At 39.8% G+C, this 22,718-nt stretch overlaps 3 protein-coding genes across 4 annotated transcripts in view; 1 reads left to right on the top strand and 2 right to left on the bottom strand.

Annotated features, from left to right (window-relative positions):
• The window catches only part of LOC144199488 (uncharacterized), an 80,872-nt gene that overhangs the window by 32,129 nt on the left and 26,025 nt on the right, over positions 1-22,718 (top strand). The window contains exons 5-6 of the mRNA XM_077721154.1: positions 13,036-13,204; positions 17,285-17,357. Of these exons, the coding sequence (XP_077577280.1) occupies positions 13,202-13,204; positions 17,285-17,357 (76 nt within the window). The 5' untranslated portion in view covers positions 13,036-13,201. The remainder of the gene's footprint in view (positions 1-13,035; positions 13,205-17,284; positions 17,358-22,718) is intronic.
• On the bottom strand, positions 3,284-8,949 carry LOC144199484 (uncharacterized). 2 transcript variants are annotated; one of them, XM_077721151.1, is made up of 3 exons: positions 8,453-8,949; positions 4,954-6,729; positions 3,284-4,114 (listed from the first exon to the last, which is right to left on the bottom strand). In XM_077721151.1, the coding sequence occupies exons 2-3, from the start codon at positions 6,703-6,705 to the stop codon at positions 3,782-3,784; spliced, it is 2,085 nt and encodes a 694-aa protein (XP_077577277.1). In that variant the 5' UTR covers positions 6,706-6,729; positions 8,453-8,949; the 3' UTR covers positions 3,284-3,781. The 2 variants fall into 2 exon arrangements, with proteins under 2 accessions (XP_077577277.1, XP_077577276.1); XM_077721150.1 differs by having other exon boundaries at positions 8,732-8,948.
• Positions 9,809-21,314, bottom strand: ntd5 (ntl-dependent gene 5). The gene is made up of 7 exons (XM_077721152.1): positions 21,131-21,314; positions 19,655-19,789; positions 18,236-18,427; positions 13,912-14,038; positions 12,485-12,561; positions 11,404-11,586; positions 9,809-11,118 (listed from the first exon to the last, which is right to left on the bottom strand). Exons 1-7 carry the CDS (start codon positions 21,240-21,242, stop codon positions 10,772-10,774), a joined length of 1,173 nt encoding a protein of 390 aa, XP_077577278.1. The 5' UTR covers positions 21,243-21,314; the 3' UTR covers positions 9,809-10,771.

The raw sequence follows: 22,718 nt of genomic DNA on the forward strand, positions 1-22,718 counted from the left end.
GAAACTTCAATTTTTCCTTGTAAATTTCTATTCTGTGATATAATTTAATCATTAATCCAATGGAGAACTGTTAGATGATGGTTTTTGCTGTTGTTTGTTAGGAAATGAAATTTTAACGGTATTTGCATGTTTTTTTTAGGTGAAAATAAGTATTACCTCGTTGGAAAACACCATAATGCACGTGTGTCAAAGTGGCGGCCCGGGGGCCAAATCTGGCCCGTCGCATGATTTTGTGTGGCCCGGGAAAGTATATCATGAGTGCCTACTTTCAGTTTTAGGATCAAATTAAAATAAAGAGTATAGATGTATATTAAATTTCCTGATTTCCCCCTTTTAAATCAATAATTGTCATTTTTTTAATCATTTTTTTCTGTTTTTAGTTCAAAAATCCTTTAGCAAAATCTAAAAATATATTTAAAAAAATCTAAAATAAACATTGTTTTAGATCCATAATAAACTGAATATTCGGGGCTTTTACTCCAGTTCTTTTAATCCATTTATAAAAAAAAAAAAAAATCTAAATATTATAGCTAAAATGGTCCGGCCCACGTGAAATCAAGTTGACGTTAAAGCGGCCCGCGAACCAACCCGAATCTGACACCCTTGCCATAATGAAACAAAAATGAGTATGTCAGCCCCTTCCTTCCCTTTAGTGTATTTGATTTGTCAATGTGGACCACTTGCTGCTATTTGATCCGATCGCACTTGTCCTCAATGGGGTCGTCAGTGAACTGTACACCTTGCACCGCTTGTCAGCCAATCACAGAGAACATGTTAACGCCTTCAGTGATTCCCACACCGTGTGATACTTTAACATTTTTTACCAAGATTGCGACTAATTGCTGCCAACCCTTCCATTTAGAATAGATTGGACATCTATCACCGTCAATGGCTCTAATACATGATCATCAATACGCCCTTTTATAGCTCCTTAATCTTTGCCAGGTAGAATATGACTCAACACGCAAGAACTGAATGTACCCAAGTAAAGAATTTACATACTCAGTAGATTACTGGTGTAGGTACGCCCTCTCGTGGCTACACATAGAACTGGCGTGTGGGTGTGTCTTTAAACCTATTTAATTCCGCCTCTGTTTTTTTTCTTGCACCAGAGCAGATAAATAACTAATATGTCATAGGGCAGACTGAATGAAAGGTTGAATCTAATGCTCGATTGATGCGCATTGAAGTGGTGCAATGCAACCTTTTGCACTTCAACGGCTTGGCCTGATGCCCTCTTCCACTACATGACAAAATACACACAAAATACACACACAAACGTTATATTTGCAATGATGCACATAGCTGAATACATGGTGATGCACCAAAAGCTTTGGAGTAACACTAATGCGACTGATTTTGTGTATTTTGCATATGGCCTTCATTGTATAGTTTTCTCAGTTTTTAATGCAAACCAACTTTAGTCTAAATCTGTTTAAATCCGGGATTCTAAATATGAACGAAATACGAAATTAAGGACTCTATGCTGGGGAAACAGTGTCATCTTGCGTCTGATTACTAGCTGTTAGTGCACAGGTGCTAAACTCTGCCTACTAGTGGACGTAAGTGGAACTACAGCAACATATTGTTTATTTCCAGCATATATACACACTTGTAAAGATCGATTCCAAGGTATTTTGAATCAAGTTGAGATTTGTGCAGTGTAATATCGCGATACATCGCAAAATCGATTAAAAACACCTTTTATATATACCTTTGTTTTACATAATCAAAGCTTAATTAAAGGGAAAAATGGCAAATCTATATATTCAAATCACAAACTTACTTCCTAAATGAATCTGATATTTAAATTTTTCGTAAAATTTACAAATACTATCCTACCGTTGTCATGGAAATGTGTTATATTTTTAGTTTTTTTGACATTTTTACACATCCTAAAAACTAATATTATGTTTGTTTGTTTTCTAATTGGCAAAATGAGATTCATTCAGCTGTGATACATACACATGATTAAAACCTTATTTTGTGCTTTACTACCTTTATTGTTAAAACAATAACTCTACTACAATACAGTATTTTCTACGTGTATGTGTGTGTGGCAGTATATCATTTAATTATCATTCCAGTGACATCACAGGAAGGACTATTAAAAATAATGCTCGTCTCATTATTGTTGTGTTTACCGTGAGCTTAAAATCAATCATTTGCAGTTATTGGATTCTTCTATGCAGTGGTGTAGAATTCCTAGCATTCATTATCTGAATGAAGTTGTTGGATGGCTCACAAGTATAATAAAAACATGATGCTACGATTAACTGAACCCACAAACAGAGGCAATTAAACCTACAATTTTCAGAACACACAATGTGAGCTAATCTTTGCGCTAACCACACACACACACACATTAGCTTTTTCCTCCTGACCCGCTATAAAGTCTATCTGCCAAAGTATAATAAAGCAAAGCTTAATGTCTTTTTCTCAGTGGGACAGCCATGAGGACCAAGTGGAGCTATTCGGCAATAAAAATAAAATATTTTAATAACTATTCAGAGCTCTGCTGCATTTAAGAGCCCTCCCAAATTGAATGGATCGTGAGAACAAAAAAAACAAGAGAACTTCGAATTCTTTTTCTAAAACCTATCTGAGTGGGATTTTGCCAATGGGGGTCATTATAATCTAATTATGCAGATGGAAGCATAGAAAGACTTTCAATTACTGTAAATTAGTCTGGAATGTAGTCTGTACTGTGTAGTCATTCTTGGCAGAAGATAAAGAATATAAACCTATGTTTATTTTTCAATATTTTGTCTAATTGTGGCCTGTTTCTCTGCCAGTGTTATAATACCGCCACATGATGCTAGCCCACGTATGGCATTTCCCATTCCGAGTTAGCATGAAGCTATCAATTTTTTTTTTGGCTAAAGTTATGCGGCTGTTTGAAATATTCGGATGCTCGTTTTTGGGAAGAATGGTTATTTTTAGGAGATGTACTTGTTCTTTGACCTACTCGCTAAAATTGACAAAGATGGGGGACCAATCAATTTGTCAAATCGCCATCAATCTTAATATTTTGGAACATGCGGGAGTTACGAGTGAGCATGAAGCTAACCATTTTTTGGCTAAAGTAATGCAGCTGTTTGTATTATTCGGAAGCTTGTCTTTTGGAAGAATGGTTATTTTAGGAGATTTACTTGTTCTTTGACCTACTCTCTAAAATTGACAATGATAGGCGACCAATCCATTTTTCTAATGGCCATCAATGGAAATGATACGTTAATAATATTGTGGAACACGTGGGAGGAAAAAAGCAAACACTTGGTGGTTAGTAGTCAAAATTTAATTAAAACCATTGAATATAATCCACAAATAAGCAATATGTGAATTGATATAACTTTATATATATACTGTATGTGATGGAATAATAATTTGGTCATGGAGGATATGCATTAAATACATCAACAGGCAATGAAAAACATAGAAAGCCTTGTTTTTTTATATTCTTTAGGTAAAAACGTGAATATTGTGCTAAATAAAATAAGTGCAAATGACTCACAGTGTTTCTGTTAAGAAATCTAGATTTCACTACCAAGTAGTGCAGCCCTCCTCGTTTAAAACAAGAAGACGCTGAGAATCGTTGAAGTTATTTTTAAGCACTTAAAGGTCTCGTCATTGATTGTGTGGGAATGCAATTTCAAAATCGGCCAAAGGGGGCAGCGTGTGGTCATTCAAAACGTAACGGGAATATCGCATTTGTATAAATAAATAATTTCTTAAAATAAATATTGCAAGTGCTCCCATTTTTAGACGTCTGCCATTTTTTTTAAGTCTCCGTTTCGGAATCGGAGTTTCCCAGATTGGCCACGGCGGAGCTGTACCATTCGGCGGGTTCTTCTCCCTGACGAATGCCGCCGGCTCCGCCCCCTCCTCGCTCGTTAAGCATTTCCACGGCCACTTGGTGGAAGGGGTGTTTGCGTTTGGTGTGGCGCCGTAGTGTGTTGCGCTCGGCGAAGCGCGTGTGGCAGAGTTGGCACTGGTAGGGTTTTTCGCCCGTGTGAACCCGTTGGTGGCGCTGGAGCTCGCCGGCTTCCCTGAAGCGTTTGGAGCAGATGGGACACACAAAGTTTCTTTGACCCGTGTGGATGTGCTTGTGCCTCTGTGGGGGAGGAGCCAAATGAGGAATGAGAAAATAAGATATAAATTAGTAACATTTTCACAACATGATTTTTTTTGTCAGGGAGTTGTTTACAATGGTTGCAACAGTATTACAAGTAACAAGAGTTGCACATATGTATGATAAAAGTTAGCTTCTTTAGCTAGCAATATTGTAATGGTTGATTTTTCCAGTTGTTAGTCTTAATCATGGACAGAGAAGGTGCTTTGTCTTAATGTAGTTTTTAAGGGAACTACACAGTCACCTCTAGGGCCAGCCCTTGTTGATGTGTTGGAATTTTTTGGTACAAAATCTTGCAGTGGAGGAGGAGCTATGTGTTGGAAGATTTTATAAACTAAGGTGGTATCTGGATATTTAACAGTATTGTTCCAGTTCAGGGGTTTGTGTTTTTGAATGTACTATTTTTGAAGGGAACTACAGTCACCTCTAGAGACAGCCCTTGTTGATGTATTGGAATTTTTTGGTACAAAATCTTGCAGTGGGGGAGGAGCTAAATGATGGAAGATTTTGTAAACTAAGGTGGCATCTGGAAATTTAACATTATTGTTCCAGTTCAGGGGTTTGTGTTTTTTAATAGCCAAGAGTGGTGCATTTTGGCTTTCTGTCCAATACTTGCTTATTGATGGTTTCAATTAGTTTTAGTATAGTTTTGCAAGCAGATGACCAACTTGTTATGGATTAGTATTTGGAGAATAGATGATCTAAAACAAGTGTGAGATCTAAAAATGTCCCCCAATTCTGGAATTGACCCAAGAGGGTCAGGGGAACAGTTCCAATGTCCACACATTATTACAAAAAGACAATGTTTGCTCTGCACTAACCTGCAAATGGCTGGATCGCTTGAAGGCTTTGTTGCACTGCAAGCAAACGTGAGGCTTCTTCTGCGAGTGCGTGATGGCATGGCGTTCCAAGTCAGAGAGGTAAAAAAAGATCCGCGGGCACAGCTGGCAGTAGAGTACCCGCCGGGCCTCCGGGTCGTCGGGTGACTCCTTGTCAAGCAACGGGTCCGACGGGTCCAAGCCCTCCAATGTAGGCGGCGAGGGAGGAGGAGCTGCTAAGCTGGAGAAGTACATATGGTCGTCCAGGGGTAAGCGCTCGGGGTCCACTAGGGGATCCGGCGATGGGGCGACTGAGGGTTCTAACGTCAAAGTAGCAGCGGCCGCTCTTAAAGACGATGGCTTATCGCTCTCGATTGAGACCTGCTCGGCAGGTATGGCTTCGTTTCCGACCGGCGAGTCCACTTGAGAAGGAATGAGTGAAGTAGTAGGAAGGTTCGAGGTAAGGGTGCTGCCGGGGGTGCCGGATAGGATCACAGGGGAGTTGTTGAGGCCCAAACCCAAGACGGGTTGAGGCAATGTAGTACTGGATGTCAGAGGAAGGGAGATCTGGGAAAGTTGGCCAGTGGAAGGGTCTAAGATAGCAAAGGGGGTAGAGGTGGAGTCACCGGAAGAGAGGAAGAGGAAGATGGGGGCAGAAGAACTGGTGGTGGTGGTGGGGGTGACGGAAAGACTCAGAGGGGTTGAAGGGAGAAGGATGGGTGCACTGGAAGATGGCATGGTAAGGATCTGAATGGTTTGATTGGGGACGGTTAATCCAGAGACATCGGAGGGGTTTCCACTCAAGACCTCGTCAACCTGTTGAGTCGTGGACGGCGACTCGGATGAGTCTGGTGGATTAAGGGTGCTGCAAGGTACGATAGCCAAATTTTGACTGGGTTCCGGAGATTCCGGAGAAGAACCTTCAGTCACAGAGGTGGTGATGTCCACTTGCGGCACTCTGAGTCCATCAGAGCTGAGTGTATAAGGGATGCCTTGGTCGTCTATGAGGAGAAGGTCCTGGAAGACAGAAGTGGGGTAAAAGAAGGGCAGGGTTTCTTCGTCCTCCTCCACCACGTCCCGGTCACCCTCGCCTTCGTATTCGTCCACTTCCATAATTAGCAAGTTGTCACATGTGTCGAGAAGTCGGCCGTGTCTGTGGTCACGGTTTTCTCTGTTCTTGGGGAGACTCAAGTCTAGTGGTTCGGTTTGCTCTCCAGTCCAGACCAAATCCTTGAGAGAGTTCTCCATTGGTTTCTCTAAATGTTCTTGCTTTATTTCCAGATCTGGCAATTTCAGTTTGTTGGATTCATGGGTTGCTTCTACGGTCTCGGCGTCTGAAACATCCTCCCGTGTTTTTGCCGTGAGCGCCATTTTCTGGTCATTGGTCTCAACGATAGATATTTGGTTTGTTTTTTGCGCGCTAACAAAATATGGGTCTTTGGTGGGGCTAGCGCTGGGTGTTTGGCACAGAGGGGAAACCATAATTTGGATTCTGATTGGCTGCCTTGACCCGTGAGTTTTTTCGCTCTTTTCTTGGGTGGCGAACTCACAAGTCCCGCCCACCTCTGGCTTTGTCCTGTTGATTGAAACGGCATCCTGGTTGATGGGAAGTAACCGGAGGCTACCTGCAATGGTAGTTTCGGAAACAGCTCCCTGCCGGTCCCTTTTCGGTTCGTCGCTCAGTGGGTCGCATTGGCTGCCATTTTGGATCTCTGGGCTGCCTCCTGACAGGACTGTAGCCAGCTGAACATCCATTTTGGTTCATACCCATTTAGACATCTTGAATTGAAGAAGATAACATGTTAGTGGGTCAATTGTGTAAAATAATATGAAAATAAACTTGAGTTTAGGGGTAGGGTGCTTATGTTTTGTTTAAAAAAAGGGAATTCCTTAGTTTAAGAGGATTCTAAGATAGAATGTGCTAGTTTGTTGTGTCCTATTTGTTATATAATACAGGTAGTCACTAGGTTACAATGTCCGCAACATACAATATTTGACGTTTTTTTTCCACATTATGCCCATAAAGAAGAACGCTTGGTAGGTCCAAAAGAAAACCAATTACCATGGAAACAAAGCTTAACATCGTAAAAACAACAGCTGCGTTAAGACCAACGGTAAACCGTTGCGTGAAAAAGCCTTGCTTCTTGCAGTTTTATGTTGACAGACATTATTTTAACCAACAGTCAAACTCCACAAAAGATCCAGAAATGTAACAATATCGATAGAAATGTAGAGAATCGGTTTACGTTGTTGCTGTGTTGAGCTTTGTGTTTTCTGGACTGTCCTTAAAGAATATTTACGTCTGACCAGGGAGGTGGACAATATGACAAATTGGTTTTGGTTTCGCTTTGTTGATCAGTTATGGTAATCTGTGCTATGCTAACATGAGTAAGTGAATGGCTGTCATAATTGTTGTATAATTTTTCATCCAAAAGTTGCAAATGTTTATACCAAAGCATATTTTGTGATCATCGTACAGAACTAGTACATTATTTGACTAGTCTAGAACTGTTTCAATAGTTTTTTCTGCTATTCACATATTAATCAAGAAATACTGCAGTAATGTACAGCAGGGTAAAAATACAGTATATCATAATCTAGTAAATTTTGCTCAGTAGCCACATTTTTTAATGATTTTACTTCATATTTATGATCGAGAAGTACATTTCATGAGAATATTTATTGCAATTATGACAGAATAACTGCAGAATCTTAAATTATGATAATCTACAGTGCGGTGTAAGAGTACGTGACAAAGCAGTACACTCGTCGGCGTCCAATCTGTATGAACTGGGAGGATGGCAGTGAATGGACAACCCTCCCACTTCATTTTAGAGCAGTCCATAAAATTAAAAAAAATCAGTTTATCATTACAGATTATCCCTAGTGGGCGTCCAATCCCTTTGAAGTGGGAGGTTGGCAGCCAACCCTCCTACTTCAAATGGATTGGACGCCTAGCCCCATCAATAGCAGTCTAAAACAAATACTAACTGTATATGATTTATGTAAAATTGTGAGTTGCAGATTCAAGTTACGTCGCGTCGTAAAGCGAGGACCCTTGTATGTGGGTCAAGTTAAGGGAGCGAGATACTAATGAGCCTGTCACGTGACCTCACAAACCTACACAGCCCCCTATCAAATGTGACGTTCACTGACACGCTGATAAATTATGAAACACAATTTTAAAAAGGAAAAAAATCTTAAAGGGCTCGCGTGGGGTTGTATCCGCAACACATTGTCTCTCCCACTTCCTCATGTAGAAACACAAACGCAGGGTTAGTGATATGATTAGAATAAAAGCCTTCCCGTTTGGGGAAAAGGAAAAAAAGGAGAAGGCGAGACGAAACGGGACGAATAGTCGAACAGCAGGACGCCATTATGCAGAGTCCTGGGTGCGAGCTGTCAGTGAGCCACGACGTGTGGGGGCATTCGAACCCGCGACGTCGCCAGCACGTCGTCTTAGCCGAGAAGCATGCACAAGGAAGAGGGTTGTCATATTTACAACGGTGTGTCGGAACCGATAACGCCGCAGCAGCTTCTTCCTCGAACCTCCAGCCAGCCATTTTAGAAGCCGAGGGTCCGAGAGCGAGACAAACTTTACGGCCGCCCACACCGAGCTCAGCTCCTCCCGGCGGTTGTCGACGACGACGACGGCGGGACGTTGCTCGGAAGATGCATTTTTTAGGGGGGTATAGAAGGGGTGTAATGCTCCCCGAGAAAGAAAAAAAAAGAAAATGGAAATGAAACGTGAGCTCCACCCATAGGCAGCCACCGTGCTTACCCGAGTCGTGCACGCTTCCGGAGGACCAAATATGTCGGAGCCGTGTCCAGGCTGCAGGGGGATGCTGGATGGCTGGCTGGCTGGATGGCTGGCTGGCTGGGGCTCGGTGAGGGACGGAGGAAGGGAAGGAAGGGAGGGGTCAGGGGGAGTTGCTATGGTGGAACAGCCTACCGGGTCCGAGCAACGGCCGACTTCAGCCTATTAGGCATGGCGGCTGCGGTGGAACCTGCAGCCCGCTGGAAGAGGATGGAGACGTACAAATCAAGTCTGATGACATGCGGATGGAGGATTCCTCTTGATGCGATTAATCGTACGGGGAAATCTTTGGCAGTGGTTTGATAGTTGATTCATTGTTAAGTAGATATTGTTGAATTTAGATTTGGATAAATCATCATTTCGGGTTGGTTCATGGGCCGCTTTAACGTCAACTTGATTTTATGTGGGTCGGACGGTTTTAGGTATATTATTTAGATTTTTTTTTAAAATAAATGGATTATAAGAACTGGATTAAAAGCCCTGAATGTTCAGTTTTTTATAGATCTAAAACAATGTTTATTTTAGCTTTTTATATGTATTTTTAGATTTTACAAAATGAATTTTTAACTAAAACACTAAAAAAATATTTAAACATTACAATTATTGATTTAAAAGGGGGTAAATCAGGAACTTTAATATGCATCTATACTCTTCATTTTAATTTAATCCTAAAACAGAAAGTCAGCATTCATGATTTACTTTCCCGGTCCAAACAAAATTATGCGGCGGGCCAGATTTGGCCCCCGGGCCGCCACTTTGACAACCCCCTAAATGTCCTTATTCTTTTTTAATTTTATTTATTTGCAAAGGAGCATACTGTATTGCATTTAATATTAATTAATTTTAACATTGGGCTCATCTTCACAAGGGTTGTTTGGAGACAATCCCAGCCAATCGTGGACGTTTTGGATTGGTCGTCAGCCATTTGCAGGGTACGAGGAGACCGATAACCATCCACGCTTGTATTCATACCTTGAGGCAATTTACAATGTTCAACTGGCTAGCGTAGCATGCATGTCCTTTCTGAAGAAGAGTCTGGTGTTGAAATTTATGAAATTTAATGTAGACTTTATTTAAAATCACTTCAATCAATACAAAAAAAAAAAGATAAAACTTACAAGCCTTAAGACTTGACGCGTCAGGATGAGAAAAGTAAAAGCAGATCACATGGTCAGCTAATGTCAAATGTAGATAAGTGGACACTTTATCAGGTAAGCACAAAGTTGTATGATTTTCCTTGAAAATGGAGGTCTGAATATGGTGAATCACTTGATAAAATTGTTTTCTCAAAAATGGCCAGGCTCTGAATTCCCCGAAAAAAACTACAGTTTTGTGTTTAAAAAAGCTATTTTGTTCAATATCACTCTTGATTTGCTCCATTGTTAGAAATTTAGAGATCACTTTTCAATTTGTTGGTCAGATTTAAAAAGATTAATAAACCCTTAATTAGTTCATCCATCTTTGATCCAAATTAATCCTCCTTTTCCCGTTTTTTGGGAGAAAAAAAATCTTTTGACCTTTCTGAATTTTTTGTTAGCATCTCACAGGTGCTTCTAATGAGGTGTCCAATGTGTGTAGCACAAAAATATATATTTATTTACAATAAAATGTAGGAACTTCACTGCTTACCTGCATTTTAAAGCACTGTTTGCGATATACAGTAATCCCTCACTATTTCGCGGTTCAACTTTCGTGGTTTCACTGCATTGTGTTTTTCTGTGAATTTTTTTTGTAGTTTTCTTTAAAATCTTTTTATTAAGTTCATCAAAATGTGAAAATTCACGCTGATTATTGTAACCAGAAGTCACTCTTGCTACTTGGACTCAGCAGTGAAGATTTTTTTTCTTTTTTTTAATAGATGTGACCCTATTTCGTAGTTTTTTTGTCTATTCATGCCTGATCAATCACCTTTTTGAATAAAAACGGAGGAAAGGAATGCTAGCAAGATTGGTATCAAACCCAAATCCAAGCCATGGTGGATTTCATGACCGTTTCAGAAGGTTTCTAACTCGCCGTTAGCGGCGCATGTTTCGATCTCGGAAACCAGCCGGTGCGGGAAGAGTTGAAACTGCAGCCAAGTCGGTTCTGAAAATGAAACAAAAGCGGGTCAAAATGACGAAAACGGGCAAAATAGAGGCGTGGGTTAGGGGTACCGAGGTAGCAAGCTGGCGGCCGGAGCTCGCCGTCAAAGCACGTCCGTGCCACGCCGAAGCCACAGTGCTCGCCGGGGTGCTTGCAGAAGAAGGTGACGTTTTCTCCGTGGGGGACCATGGTGTCGGTGATGTCAAAAGGCCAACGTTTGACGCCGCCAATCATCACGCGGCTCCTCGCGGCAGGGACGAGACAGCGAGCTAGAAAAAAAATACTCATGTTTATTACTCTCTGTATTGCCCCAAAATAAGTATGAATGGTCCCCCATCTCATCGTGCCCTGTGATTGGCTGACCACCCATTCAAGGAGCCCTTCCCCTGGTGCCCATGGTTGGCTGGGATAAGCTCCAGCACCCCTTAGGATAAGCAGGGTACTTGTATTCTGCTTGATAGTTATGTAGACATCTAAAAGAATACTTGTTGTTTTGGTAGCAAATTTTCTGACTGTGAGGGTGGTCATGTGACCAGACGGGGAATGTGACTTACCCCTGCACTTGGGGGGTGCCGCACTCCAGCTACCGTTAGCCAAGCACGTGACTTTCTGAGGTCCATCCAGGCGAAAGTTTTTCTTGCAGAGGTAGTGGATGTCAAAGCCAACTTCGTATTCGGTCTTTTGGACGGCCACCACGTAGCCGTGTGCTACCTCGCTAGGAGGTTTGCAATACACTTCTGCGGCAAGATATTAGAGTCATATTGTACTTTGTCATTCTTGCGAAATCAATTTGGATGTTTGCTAATTATTTTGAAAAATCATGGGTTGTTGGTGTGGGTGATTTGGACAACAGGGGGCAGTAGAATGCAGATGTTAGTTGTAGTAACTGTTCGGAAGTAAGAGTTGGTTTTGAAGAGGATAAAGAATATGTGGCTGGTAGAATTGTGTATTTTTTGCAAAAATTGTGTTTTTTTTTAACATCGTTTTTGATTTTACGTGATATTTGTGAACTTTGAATAGAGTGCCAAAAATAACTTAAAACGTCTTTTTGGGTGAAATTTGCTCTTTTTTAGTAAACTTTTGGTTGGGTTTCAGATTTTTGTTCAAAAAGTCAAAGTAAAAATTATTTTTGGCTGAATGCCGATTACTTTTTGCAATAAAATAAAAGGTCATGAATTAAAAGTGTTGGGGAATACATTACATTAAAAAGTAAAAACGAAATATAGAAATAGAATATTCAAAATAAGTTAAGGCCATATTTTTATTTTATTTTATATAATTACTTTTTTATATTTGTTTGTAAATAATTTAATGTTTTTTTGGGACATTTTCGTTTATAACTATTATTACTTTTATCATTGCAGAATATACGTCCAATCCATTTTCAATGCTAGGTTGGCAACGAATGATCATCCAAATTTCAATTTCCAAATATGATTGGACGCCACCACTTGATGGAATGTCATGCAGTTAATCATGAGCAGTCTGACATCACGCCACTAGAGAGCAGTAAAACACCATCAGATGAACTCATTCTTTCGACCAGGCGGAAATTTTACGGCCAACATATTCAATTATGATTAAAAAATAACAACAATTTCCTAAATTTTTGAACATAAAGACAACCAAACTTACTTTTACAAACAGGGTGTGAATACTGCCAACTTTGATTCTCCATGCAGAAATTCTCCGCGTTTCCCACGACCTCGGCCCTGTGCAATAAAAAACCGACGGACAGATGGCTCATGAGTGGCATGTTACTGTACGGACGCCATTTTTTTTTTACCCCCCACACACAAAAGTGTGAACGATTCCATTTCCGTCTGGCTGGCAACTCCACTTTTTTTTTTTTTTGCCGCCAATGATTCAGCGAGAAAGGGAGTCCATTCAATCGCCAGTCTGTCATCGTGACCTGTTTATCTCAATGAAGCCTAAAATTGGTCAGTGGGTTTATCCACGACGAGTGACCAATCGTTTGTACGTCAAAGGGACTTACTCAATGGGCTCTGGTGGCCACTGGTGTCAAACATAAGGCCCGGGGGCTGGATCGGACCACCCTAGTGGGTCGCTTGTACTTTAAATACAGAATGAAATGCTTTTTTTGTGTTTTTTTTATGGATTATGCAGATTATTGCACTTTTGCTCAATTTTTTATTCATAATTATTTGTTGTTTTTCCCTCTGCAGTCAAAAAGCCGTCGTCTATGGGAGCCAATGAGTGAACAAGGAACCTAAAATGTCCCAAAGACCATAAATAAGTCACTTGGAAATGACCAAAAAACTGCAGAAAGTGACCAACATAGGAGAAAGCCCTGGAAATTCACCCTAAATCAACAAGAAATGATCCAAATTTATGGTAAGTACCCCAAACTAACTAGGATTTTTTTTAAATGATTACTTGTTTATTTATGAAAATGTGCTGGTGTCAGAAAATGATTTTGAATTTAATCCTTAAACAACGGTGTCAGACTATATTAGATATAATATTTAGATATTTTTTTAAATAAATTGATTAAAAGATCTGGATTAAAAGCCCTGAATATTCAGTTTTTTATAGCTTTAAAACAAAATTTATTTTAGCATTTTTTGAATATATTTCTAGATTTTACAAAATGATTTTTGAACTAAAAAAAAACAAACAAATTGACTAAAAAATGACAATTATTGATTTAAAAGGGTGAAAATCAGGAAATTGAATATACATCTATACTCTTCATTTTAATTTAATCCTAAAACAGAAAGTCGGCACCCATGATTTACTTTCCCGGACCACACAAATTGATGCGGCGGGCCAGATCTGGCCCCCGGGCCGTCAGTTTGACACAGGTGCCACAGGGCCTCCGATCTGCCATTCACACAGCCGTCAACCCCCTCACATCCCTCTTTCTCTTTCTTCACGCTCTGTCACTTCCTCCACATCCACCTCCGTACCACTTCAGGTTCGTATGCAGCGAGCGGCCTACACATGCTCACGACCCACCCACCCACCCGCCTCCCCAATCCCCCCAGCCCCCCCAGGCAGGCATCCATCCATCCATCTATCCATCCTCCTCCTTCACTTACCCTGACAAGCAACTGTAGCGGATGGCTGTCCCCACGGTGGCAGAACCCTCGATGGTAAAGGTGCTCGTCACCTCCTGGGGGAGGGGGCATCTCGGGGGGGACGCGCTGGGTTCGGGTTGTGCGGTTTCTGAGAGAAAAAATGCATTTCGATTATTGTCTGAAGAAAAAATTCATTCTCCTTTAAAAGCCATTCTTGTAATGGAAAAATTGCAATTTTTTTACTTGGTTGTGCTGGTTTGGTTAAGAGTAAAAAAATAATAGGGTTTTTATTTTTACTTGTCTTCACCAAACCTGCGCAACAACTAAGTAAAAAAAATCTGCTAATTTTTATAAATTGGAAATTTGATACTATTTAAGACATCGGTGTCAAAGTGGCGGCCCGGGGGCCAAATCTGGCCCGCCGCATCATTTTGTGTGGCCCGGGAAAGTAAATCATGAGTGCTGACTTTCTGTTTTAGGATCAAATTAAAATGAAGAGTATAGATGTATATTAAATTTCCATATTTTCCATTATTTTAAATCAATAATTCTAATTTTTTAATCATTTTTTTCAGTTTTTAGTTCAAAAATCATTTTGTAAAATCTAAAAATATATCAAAAAAAGCTGAATTAAACATTGTTTTAGATCTATAAAAAAACTGAATTCAGGGATTTTAATCCAGTTCTTTTAAACCATTTATAAAAAAAAAAAAATAATCTAAATATTATATCTAAAATGGTCCGGCCATCGTACCCATTGAGTGCATTTCTCATGTTAAAACAACATATTTTTTCGAGGGGTTTACAAATGATATACCATTTTTTGACCAAAACCCACATCTCATTTTTACGGTATATTTTGATGATGGTCATAACAGTTGAGCAGTTGGATATATAATATTATTTTTCCATTTTCTAGTGCTTAATGTGTAAAACATCTCCATTTTTTAGTCATGGAAAGGTTCTTTTCGCCATTGTTTTGTGTCATTGGTTCACAATATAACCACTTTTGTACCGCAAAAAAAAAAAAAGTCCCGTCTTTATTTCTAAAACACTTGCATGCCTTTCAAAATGGACGAGATTGAAGCACTTGAAGGAGCGAGGTGAGCGGTCGCACTTTAATGGAGGGTCTCGTTCTATTCCAGCCCCTGTCATCGTCATACTCGTATTAAACGCGTTAGAGCACCTTCTTCATTGTATAACCGTTCGAGTTGTTGGCTCCTGGAAAAGTTTAGAGTGCAAGTAAAAATATCTGGGAGAGCTGGGGGTGCTGGGGAGCGCCATCAAACGGCGGGCTGGCCTCAGGGTGGGCTCGTTTTTGGTCTTTTTTCGCGGTGAGAATGTAAAGGCACCTATGGGTGAGGGTGGGTTGGCTATGGATGAGAGCCTGGAGCTCAGTTGACTGCTGTTTGCCTCCCACACGTTGCAAATGCACAAAGCAGGTGGATCATCGGCTGTTATGTTTCAAGCTAGATTATACTGTATAGCAACTGGGAGCAAAGGACGCTATATACGTAGTCAAAGGTGGAAAAAGTCGTCGCTATGTTGCTATTTCTGCTCGACGACAGGAGGTATTTCGGCAGAACAATGGGAAATGGTTACAGATTTGTTTTCTTTTATTTAGTCATTTTTTTGAACTGTTTTATCCGTGTTAGGGTAGCAGGGGGGTGCTGGAGTTTATATACCAAGCAGGGGAGATTCTGAATCCGTGGACAGCCACAAAGAACTATTCACGCTAAAAAACGACATAGTATAGTAAGGCATTATTTCTGTAAAAATCGACATAGTGTAGTAAGGCTTTTTCTTTGAAAAATTACATAGTGTAGTAAGGCTTTTTCTTTAAAAAAATGACGACATAGTATAGTAAGGCATTATTTCTTTAAAAATTACATAGTATAGTAAGGCAATATTTCTTTAAAAACGACATAGTAAAGTAGACATTATTTCTTTCAAAAACGACATAGTGTAGTAAGGCTTTTTCTTTTAAAAACGACATAGTAAAGTAGACATTATTTCTTTCAAAAACGACATAGTATAGTAAGGCATTATTTCTTTAAAAACGACATAGTATGGTAAGGCTATTTTTCGCATAAAAAAACAACATAGTATAGTAAGGCTTTTTTTCGCACAAATGCTATTCTTTCTCCCCCTTGTGGCTTATTTAATAGCGTAAGGTCATTTTAAATAGATATCACCAATAAGACCCATGCTAATCTAGCAAATCCCAAATATGTCTTTACACATCATTTTTAATTCTAATTCCATTGAACATAAAATAAAGAAAACATCATGTTCAAATCCCCTCCAAAAATCCCAATTCACTAACAAAGTATATGTACTCCATTCCTCCTCCATCAGTAAATATTTTCTCCCAAAAAAACCATAAAAACCCTTGACCTCAGCATCAATGTTGACTACCGTTATGGAGCCAGCCCCCCTGATCAGAGGCATCTAGCATAGAAGAGGATGAGAGAAGAAGAAGATGAGAGGAAGAAAAAGGCCTCAAGCACCATGACCAACACATCTTTTTCCCTCTCTCTCTCTCTTCCTCTCTTCCCCTCTCTCTCTCTCTCTCTCTCTCTCTCTTGCCTTTGACTCCATGTACAGCGATGGACTGCCCACGCACACGGAGAGAGGAAGAAAAAAAATGTACCCCTCTCCACAAATACAATACACACACTGGCATCTCTCTGTGCCATTTTGACAGTGATCGGCCGCCCACAGCCTCTCAATAGGCATGAAGGAGAGTCCACACACACACATCGACACACACACATATACACACATATATACACACAAACACACACAAGCGCTTTGCAAAAGCAGTGCTCTCACACTTTTAAAAACCCACCTACCTTCTGGCCAGCTCTCAGCAGCACACACAACCCAACAATGCTATCCTCATTTCACATTTCACGGCCTTCCCGTGCCTGGAAAAGATTTCCCAAATGTGTGTGTTTTTAATGCATTGGGTCCTTTTTAAAAGCCTTGCTTTTTTGTTGTTGTTTTTTTTGGGTAAATGAAACTGGCAGGCTAACGAGAGACATAAGTGTAAATTATTTCCAGCTGTTTATGTTGTGAGTAAGTGTGTTTTTTGTGTTTGTATTTTTGGAGAAGGTTTATTTGAGAAGTGGTTGGTAGGGCTGTCTCGGTGTTTGGTGTTCTGGGTTTGAATCCCGGTTTGGGCACTTTTTAGGTTAATTTTTTGGGGGGTTTTGTTGTAAAATGCGACTTGGACTATTGGAATCAATATGGGGTTGTGCAAGTTTGTGTTTATAATAAATGTGCAAGGCCGACTGCAAACTATTGTGCGGCGGTTGCTATGGTAACGAGCAGGCCAGACAAACACATTGGCCTTCATAGTTGATCATGTCTCTATTTTGTCTCTCAACAGCTGAAAAAGAGAAGCCTTCAACCTTTTGGACTTGTTGTGCAGGGTCGTTTTGAAGAAACTCAATTTACCTCAGGTATTATTATTTCATTTTACACTATTTTTTTTCAGATTGTAAATCGTACCTGAGTATAAGTCGCACTAGTCAAAAAACGCACACTAGATGGGAAAAAATATATGAGTAGTACTAGAGTATATGTTGCATTTTTGCGGGTTAATTATGAAAAACCTAGAGCAAATGTTATACATTAAAATATGATGGTAAAATAAAAACAAATAACTAAATAAAAATAAAACAAAAGAGAAAATAGTTTTTTTGGATAGGTATCGCCTAAAAAAACAGCTGTTGGTGGTCAGATTGAAAAAAATATAAAGACATAATATAAGTCACAAGTTGAGCCAAACTATCAAAAAAACCTGTGAATTTGGTTCTTTGAGTTTAATATACCGTATTTTCACGACTATAAGGCGCACTTAAAAGTCTTAAATTTATATATGGGAAAAATACTGCAAACCAAAAACCGAAAACCACCACTGTCGGATATTAAAAAAACACAAACGCCTGAACTGAAACAATACTGTTAAATATGCAGATGCCATTTTAGTTTACAACATCTTCCATCATATAGCTCCTCCCCCACTGCAAGATTTTATACAAAAAAAATCCAAAACAATGGCTGGCTCTAGAGGTGACTGTGTAGTGAGTGCTTCATACCTGGAAGTCAATAGCAATCACCATATTTTCACGACTATAAGGCGCACTTAGAAGTCTTACATTTTCTCCAAAATAGACAGTGTGCCTTATAATACAGTCCACCTTATAATACAGTGCGCCTTATAATACACTGCGCCTTATATATGGAAAAAATGTCATTCATTGAGGGTGCGCCTTATAATGCGGTGCACCTTATAGTCGTGAAAATACGGTACCTCAAATATGGATTCTTGACCCACCTGTGCATACGGGCTCATCTCCACTCCACTGCCGGTCGCCCTGACAACGGCGAATGACCACATCCAGGCCGCTGGGTAACGTCAAACCCGCTTTGCATCGCACTTCCAAAAGGGCCGAAAAAGAATGGGTGGGGTGAAGGAGACGAGCCACCGCGTCTTCTCTGGGGGTCAAAGGCCACGGGCATGTATGAGCTGCAGGGCAAAGCCAGAGAAAACAAATGAAAAATACCCCCAAAGAGAACATAAATGATCTCTCTGAGCAATGTTCCCTCAAAAACTCCCCCAAAAAGACCATTCACAGCAAAAAAGTATCACACAAGCCTCTTTCCCCACACAACAAACACTAATGATCACAATAATTACACTTATAAATGTAGCGCGCAAACACTCCCATGCCAAAAAACCCACTCATTTTCACTTCAAAATCAAATCCCACTCACATTCCCTCCCCTCAAAAATAATCACCCGCACAACTCTCTCAAACATTCTCTAAATTCCCCCCAAAAAACCCATACATCAAAAAAAAACTCCAATCACCCACTAAAAACAACCCTCAAAAACTAATTCACACACGCCAAACAAAAAAAATTCACAAAATTGGCCGTCCGTGTCGATTCACAATTTTTTCATTAAAAAACGACATTGTATATATATAGTATGTATTTTTTTACGCAAAAAGACAACATAGTATAGTAAGGCTTTTCCTCTCAAAAATCACCCCCTCAAAAACCAATTCACACACGCCAAACAAAAAAATCACAAAATTAGCCGTCCATGTCGATTCACAATTTTTTCATTAAAAAACGACATTGTATGGTAAGTCTTTTTTTTTTCGCAAAAAACAACATGGTAAGGCTTTTCTTCTTAAATATGACCCCCTCAAAAACCAATTCACACACGGCAAACAAACAAAAATCACAAAATTAGCCGTGCATGTCGATTCACATTTTTTTCATTAAAAAACGACATTGTGTAGTAAGTATTTTTCCACGCAAAAAAAACAACATAGTATAGTGAGGCTATTCTTCTTAAAAATGACCCCCTCAAAAACCAATTCACACGCCAACCAAAAAAATCTACAAAAACCACATGGGGGCAGGGGGGATAGTCTATTTGTTTCAAGTGTGAATGATATAGTACTGTATAGTAATCTTCCAAAATAGCATCTTTTCGGAAGCTCCCAAGTGTAAATGTCTCGTATCTACAACGTTGATTATGAGCAACATTTTTTAGTTGTTTTTATGCCACGTGTGAAATCGTCTTTAACGCCTCGTACAATATCTCGATAGTTCTTCGCCAGTCTTTTTTCACACCTCCATTCGGATACAAAGCGTCCTCAAGCGTGTTGACACAGCTGTGAGTAAACACCATGGCGAATAAGGACACCAAAAAAAAAAAAAAAAAAATAAAAATGGATACCTGGAGTTACACAGCTGAGCCCACACTGCCCGTCGCAAAGACATTGCCGTTGTCCTTTGCAGGTTTGGTCAGGTTTACAAGGACGGAGACATGTCCTCTTTCTCTCTTCCCCCACCAGCCTCTTTGGACACGGCTCTGTTAAGACACATGGAGGAGCATTTGGCCCTTTGTTTTCATTGGATACCCTCGTAAAAAAACAGCAAACACCTGTAGGACGTCGTAAAAATGCCTTGCCCTTTGTGGTGGGAGAGTGGGTGGGCCGGAAAGACCTTTGCCACCCAGATTGCTTTTTAAGGCGCTAGTTTAGGGTGGTGAGAGGGGTCATGGTTGTCTGTTGGGGGCCACATGATGGTTTTCTTGGGTGGGATACTGTGTATGGTAACTAATGTTGTAAGTATTGTCGAATTTGTGATGGTTAGTGGGCTATATTCATAGAAATTTGAGGTAAAGTGGGCGGAGCTGGTAGGTTTTTGGTGGAATAATTTTTACTGTATGAATGAAATAAGCACCTTTATTGCCCGTTAGTTGGGATAGGCTCCAGCACCCCTCGTGACCTTTGTGAGGATTGGTTCAGAAATTTAAATTTATTTTTTGCTTTTTATTCAAAATTGTGTTTTGTAGCTTTTTGAATTTAGATTTTTTTAAAAGAAAAATAGGTAGTATTTTTTTTGAAGAAAAATAGGTAGTATTTTTTGGAAGAAAAATAGGTAGTATTTTTTTGGAAGAAAAATAGGTAGTATTTTTTTGGAAGAAAAATAGGTAGTATTTTTTGGAAGAAAAATAGGTAGTATTTTTTAAAGAAAAATAAGTAGTATTTTTTTTGTTTTGCCTTTGTTATTTTTTAAGAAGTTATTTAATATAAAGCTAAGACAAAGAAACAGTAACGTTGTCTTTTAGCATTCCTAATTTAAAAAAAAACTGATTTGAACTAAACTAAGGCCAAAAAAATAATGTAAATAATAATCCCTTTTAATATAAAGGTTTGCACACCTTAATTCATATGGAAATCATCATGGAGGGATTAAAAATAAATAAATTGTTGTGTGTGTGGGTACTCCATACAAGCTTAGGTGAACAGATGGTGTTGACTTTAATATTTTTGCAAATATCCAAGAAAGCAGATCACAGCTTTTACTGGATTTTAGCGCTTCCTGCAAAAAAATCCCTTTTCATTCCCATCAACTTTTCCTGCTTTCATCACAAAGTAAATCCTTATTCTGACTAACACGCCAAAGCAAAACTGGGCAGGAAATGGCCAAGTGGACTTACTGTACCGTACTGTAAATACCAAAGTGTACATGTGTGTGTATACTCGACACGTGAAATCCCTTTTTTTCAACCAAAACACACATGGACTCACATGGCAACAAGAAATCCAGAACATGATCCAACAAAAGAAGACAAATTGTACCAAAAATGAAGAAAGTACAGTATCAGAATATTCTGTTTTGATGAAATGGACACAAGTGAGCGTACCTGAAGTTGTCTGGGGGGTGACGGATCCGGTCAAGGCCCAGACGAGGGTTAAGAGTAGTAGAGTGCGGTCCATCCTTGAAGGCGAACCCGTGAAGATATGAGTTCTGGACATGCCGACAAGGAGTTGGGAAGGAACATAAAGGGGGGGCTGAAAAAGTGGGAAGGGTGGTGGGGGTCATCCAAAAGAAGAGGGAGGAGGGATTGCAACACATCTGGTGTGAGCTGAGGCGGAGGAAAAGCGTAAATTCCAGTCGCAAAGACCTTTCACCCATTTCGGGAAAGACCAAATCAAATCAGTGCAATTGGTGGAGTCACACCAGACACACATTGTACTTTTTCATAGCCAATCGCAGGACAAATGTACCGTATTTTGCGCACTATAAGGTGAACTAAAAAAAACTTGAATTTCCTCAAAAAATGGCAGTGTGCTATATAAAAATAAGATTGGTTCATTTTTGTATGAAATTCTCTTTAGCACAGCTTCGTCTTGTTCAGGGGTAAGGAAACTATGGCTCGGGAGCCATATGTGGCTCTTTTGATGGGTTTATATAGCTCTTTTGATGGGTGTATATTGCTCGGGAGCCGTATGTGGCTCTTTTGATGGGTGTATATGGCTCTTTTGATGGGTGTATATGGCTCGGGAGCCGTATGTGGCTCTTCTGATGGGTGTATATGTCTCGGGAGCCATATGTGGCTCTTTTGATGGGTGTGTATGGCTTGGGAGCCATATGTGGCTCTTTTTAATAGGTGTATTTGGCTCGGGACCCATATGTGGCTCTTTTGATGGGTGTGTATGGCTTGGGAGCCATATGTGGCTCTTTTGATGGGTGTATATGTCTTGGGAGCCATATGTGGCTCTTTTGATGGGTGTATATGGGCTCCGCAGCCATATGTGGCTCTTTTGATGGGTGTATATGGCTCTTCGCGAACCTGTGTGAAATATCTAGCGCCTTTTTAAAATCATAATTTTTTTTCATTAGACTCTTCTGCATGCATCCTCTCATTGATACTCATTGATTGCCAACAGTGAAATCATGTTTTCAAAAGAATTCAGACTTTTTTGACTTTCAAAGTGCTGAAATGAATAATAAATGCTCACATTTTCATGTATTTTTTACTTTTAAATTCTAAGTATGGCTCTCAAGGAATAATGTTTGAAAATATGAATTGTTTATGGCTCTCTCCATTTAGTGGATGTGTGACACAATCCCCTACTACTTCAACTACTGCGTCTTATAATCCAGTGCGCTTTATTATCTGAAATACATCTCAAGATTCGTTCTCTGAAGGTGCATCTTATGGTGCGGAAAATACGGTCGGTATGTTAAATATTGTCTGCATTGTTTGCATGTGTTTTTGTAAGCTGGGAGAACATAAACAGGAATTTATTTCGAATGAATTGAGCGGAATTTGGATTGATTCGTCATTGTGTTGACAGAAAACAGGTTGAGTCATTTTAAAGCGTAGGTTTAAGGTCAGGGTTGGACTTGTTTGGTTGGATTGATTATTTGGGTGCTTGAGTCACAGAGATAGGAGAGTTGTTTTTGCCTTGAATCAACATTAACAACAACTTGAGTCGCCGTCATTT

This window comes from Stigmatopora nigra, chromosome 7 (genome assembly GCF_051989575.1).
Source record: "Stigmatopora nigra isolate UIUO_SnigA chromosome 7, RoL_Snig_1.1, whole genome shotgun sequence".
In the NCBI taxonomy this organism is placed as follows: Eukaryota; Metazoa; Chordata; class Actinopteri; order Syngnathiformes; family Syngnathidae; genus Stigmatopora; species Stigmatopora nigra.

Excerpts from the sequence above, each read along its gene's own strand:
- LOC144199484 (XM_077721151.1), bottom strand. The coding sequence starts at position 6,705 with ATGGATGTTCAGCTGGCTACAGTCCTGTCAGGAGGCAGCCCAGAGATC. Across the intron at positions 4,115-4,953 it reads AGCGATCCAGCCATTTGCAG|AGGCACAAGCACATCCACAC; the intron begins GTTAGTGCAGAG and ends CCTCCCCCACAG.
- ntd5 (XM_077721152.1), bottom strand. The coding sequence starts at position 21,242 with ATGTCCAGAACTCATATCTTCACGGGTTCGCCTTCAAGGATGGACCGC. Across the intron at positions 14,039-18,235 it reads AGATGAGCCCGTATGCACAG|AAACCGCACAACCCGAACCC; the intron begins GTGGGTCAAGAA and ends TTTTTCTCTCAG. Across the intron at positions 12,562-13,911 it reads CGCTACAGTTGCTTGTCAGG|GGCCGAGGTCGTGGGAAACG; the intron begins GTAAGTGAAGGA and ends TTTATTGCACAG.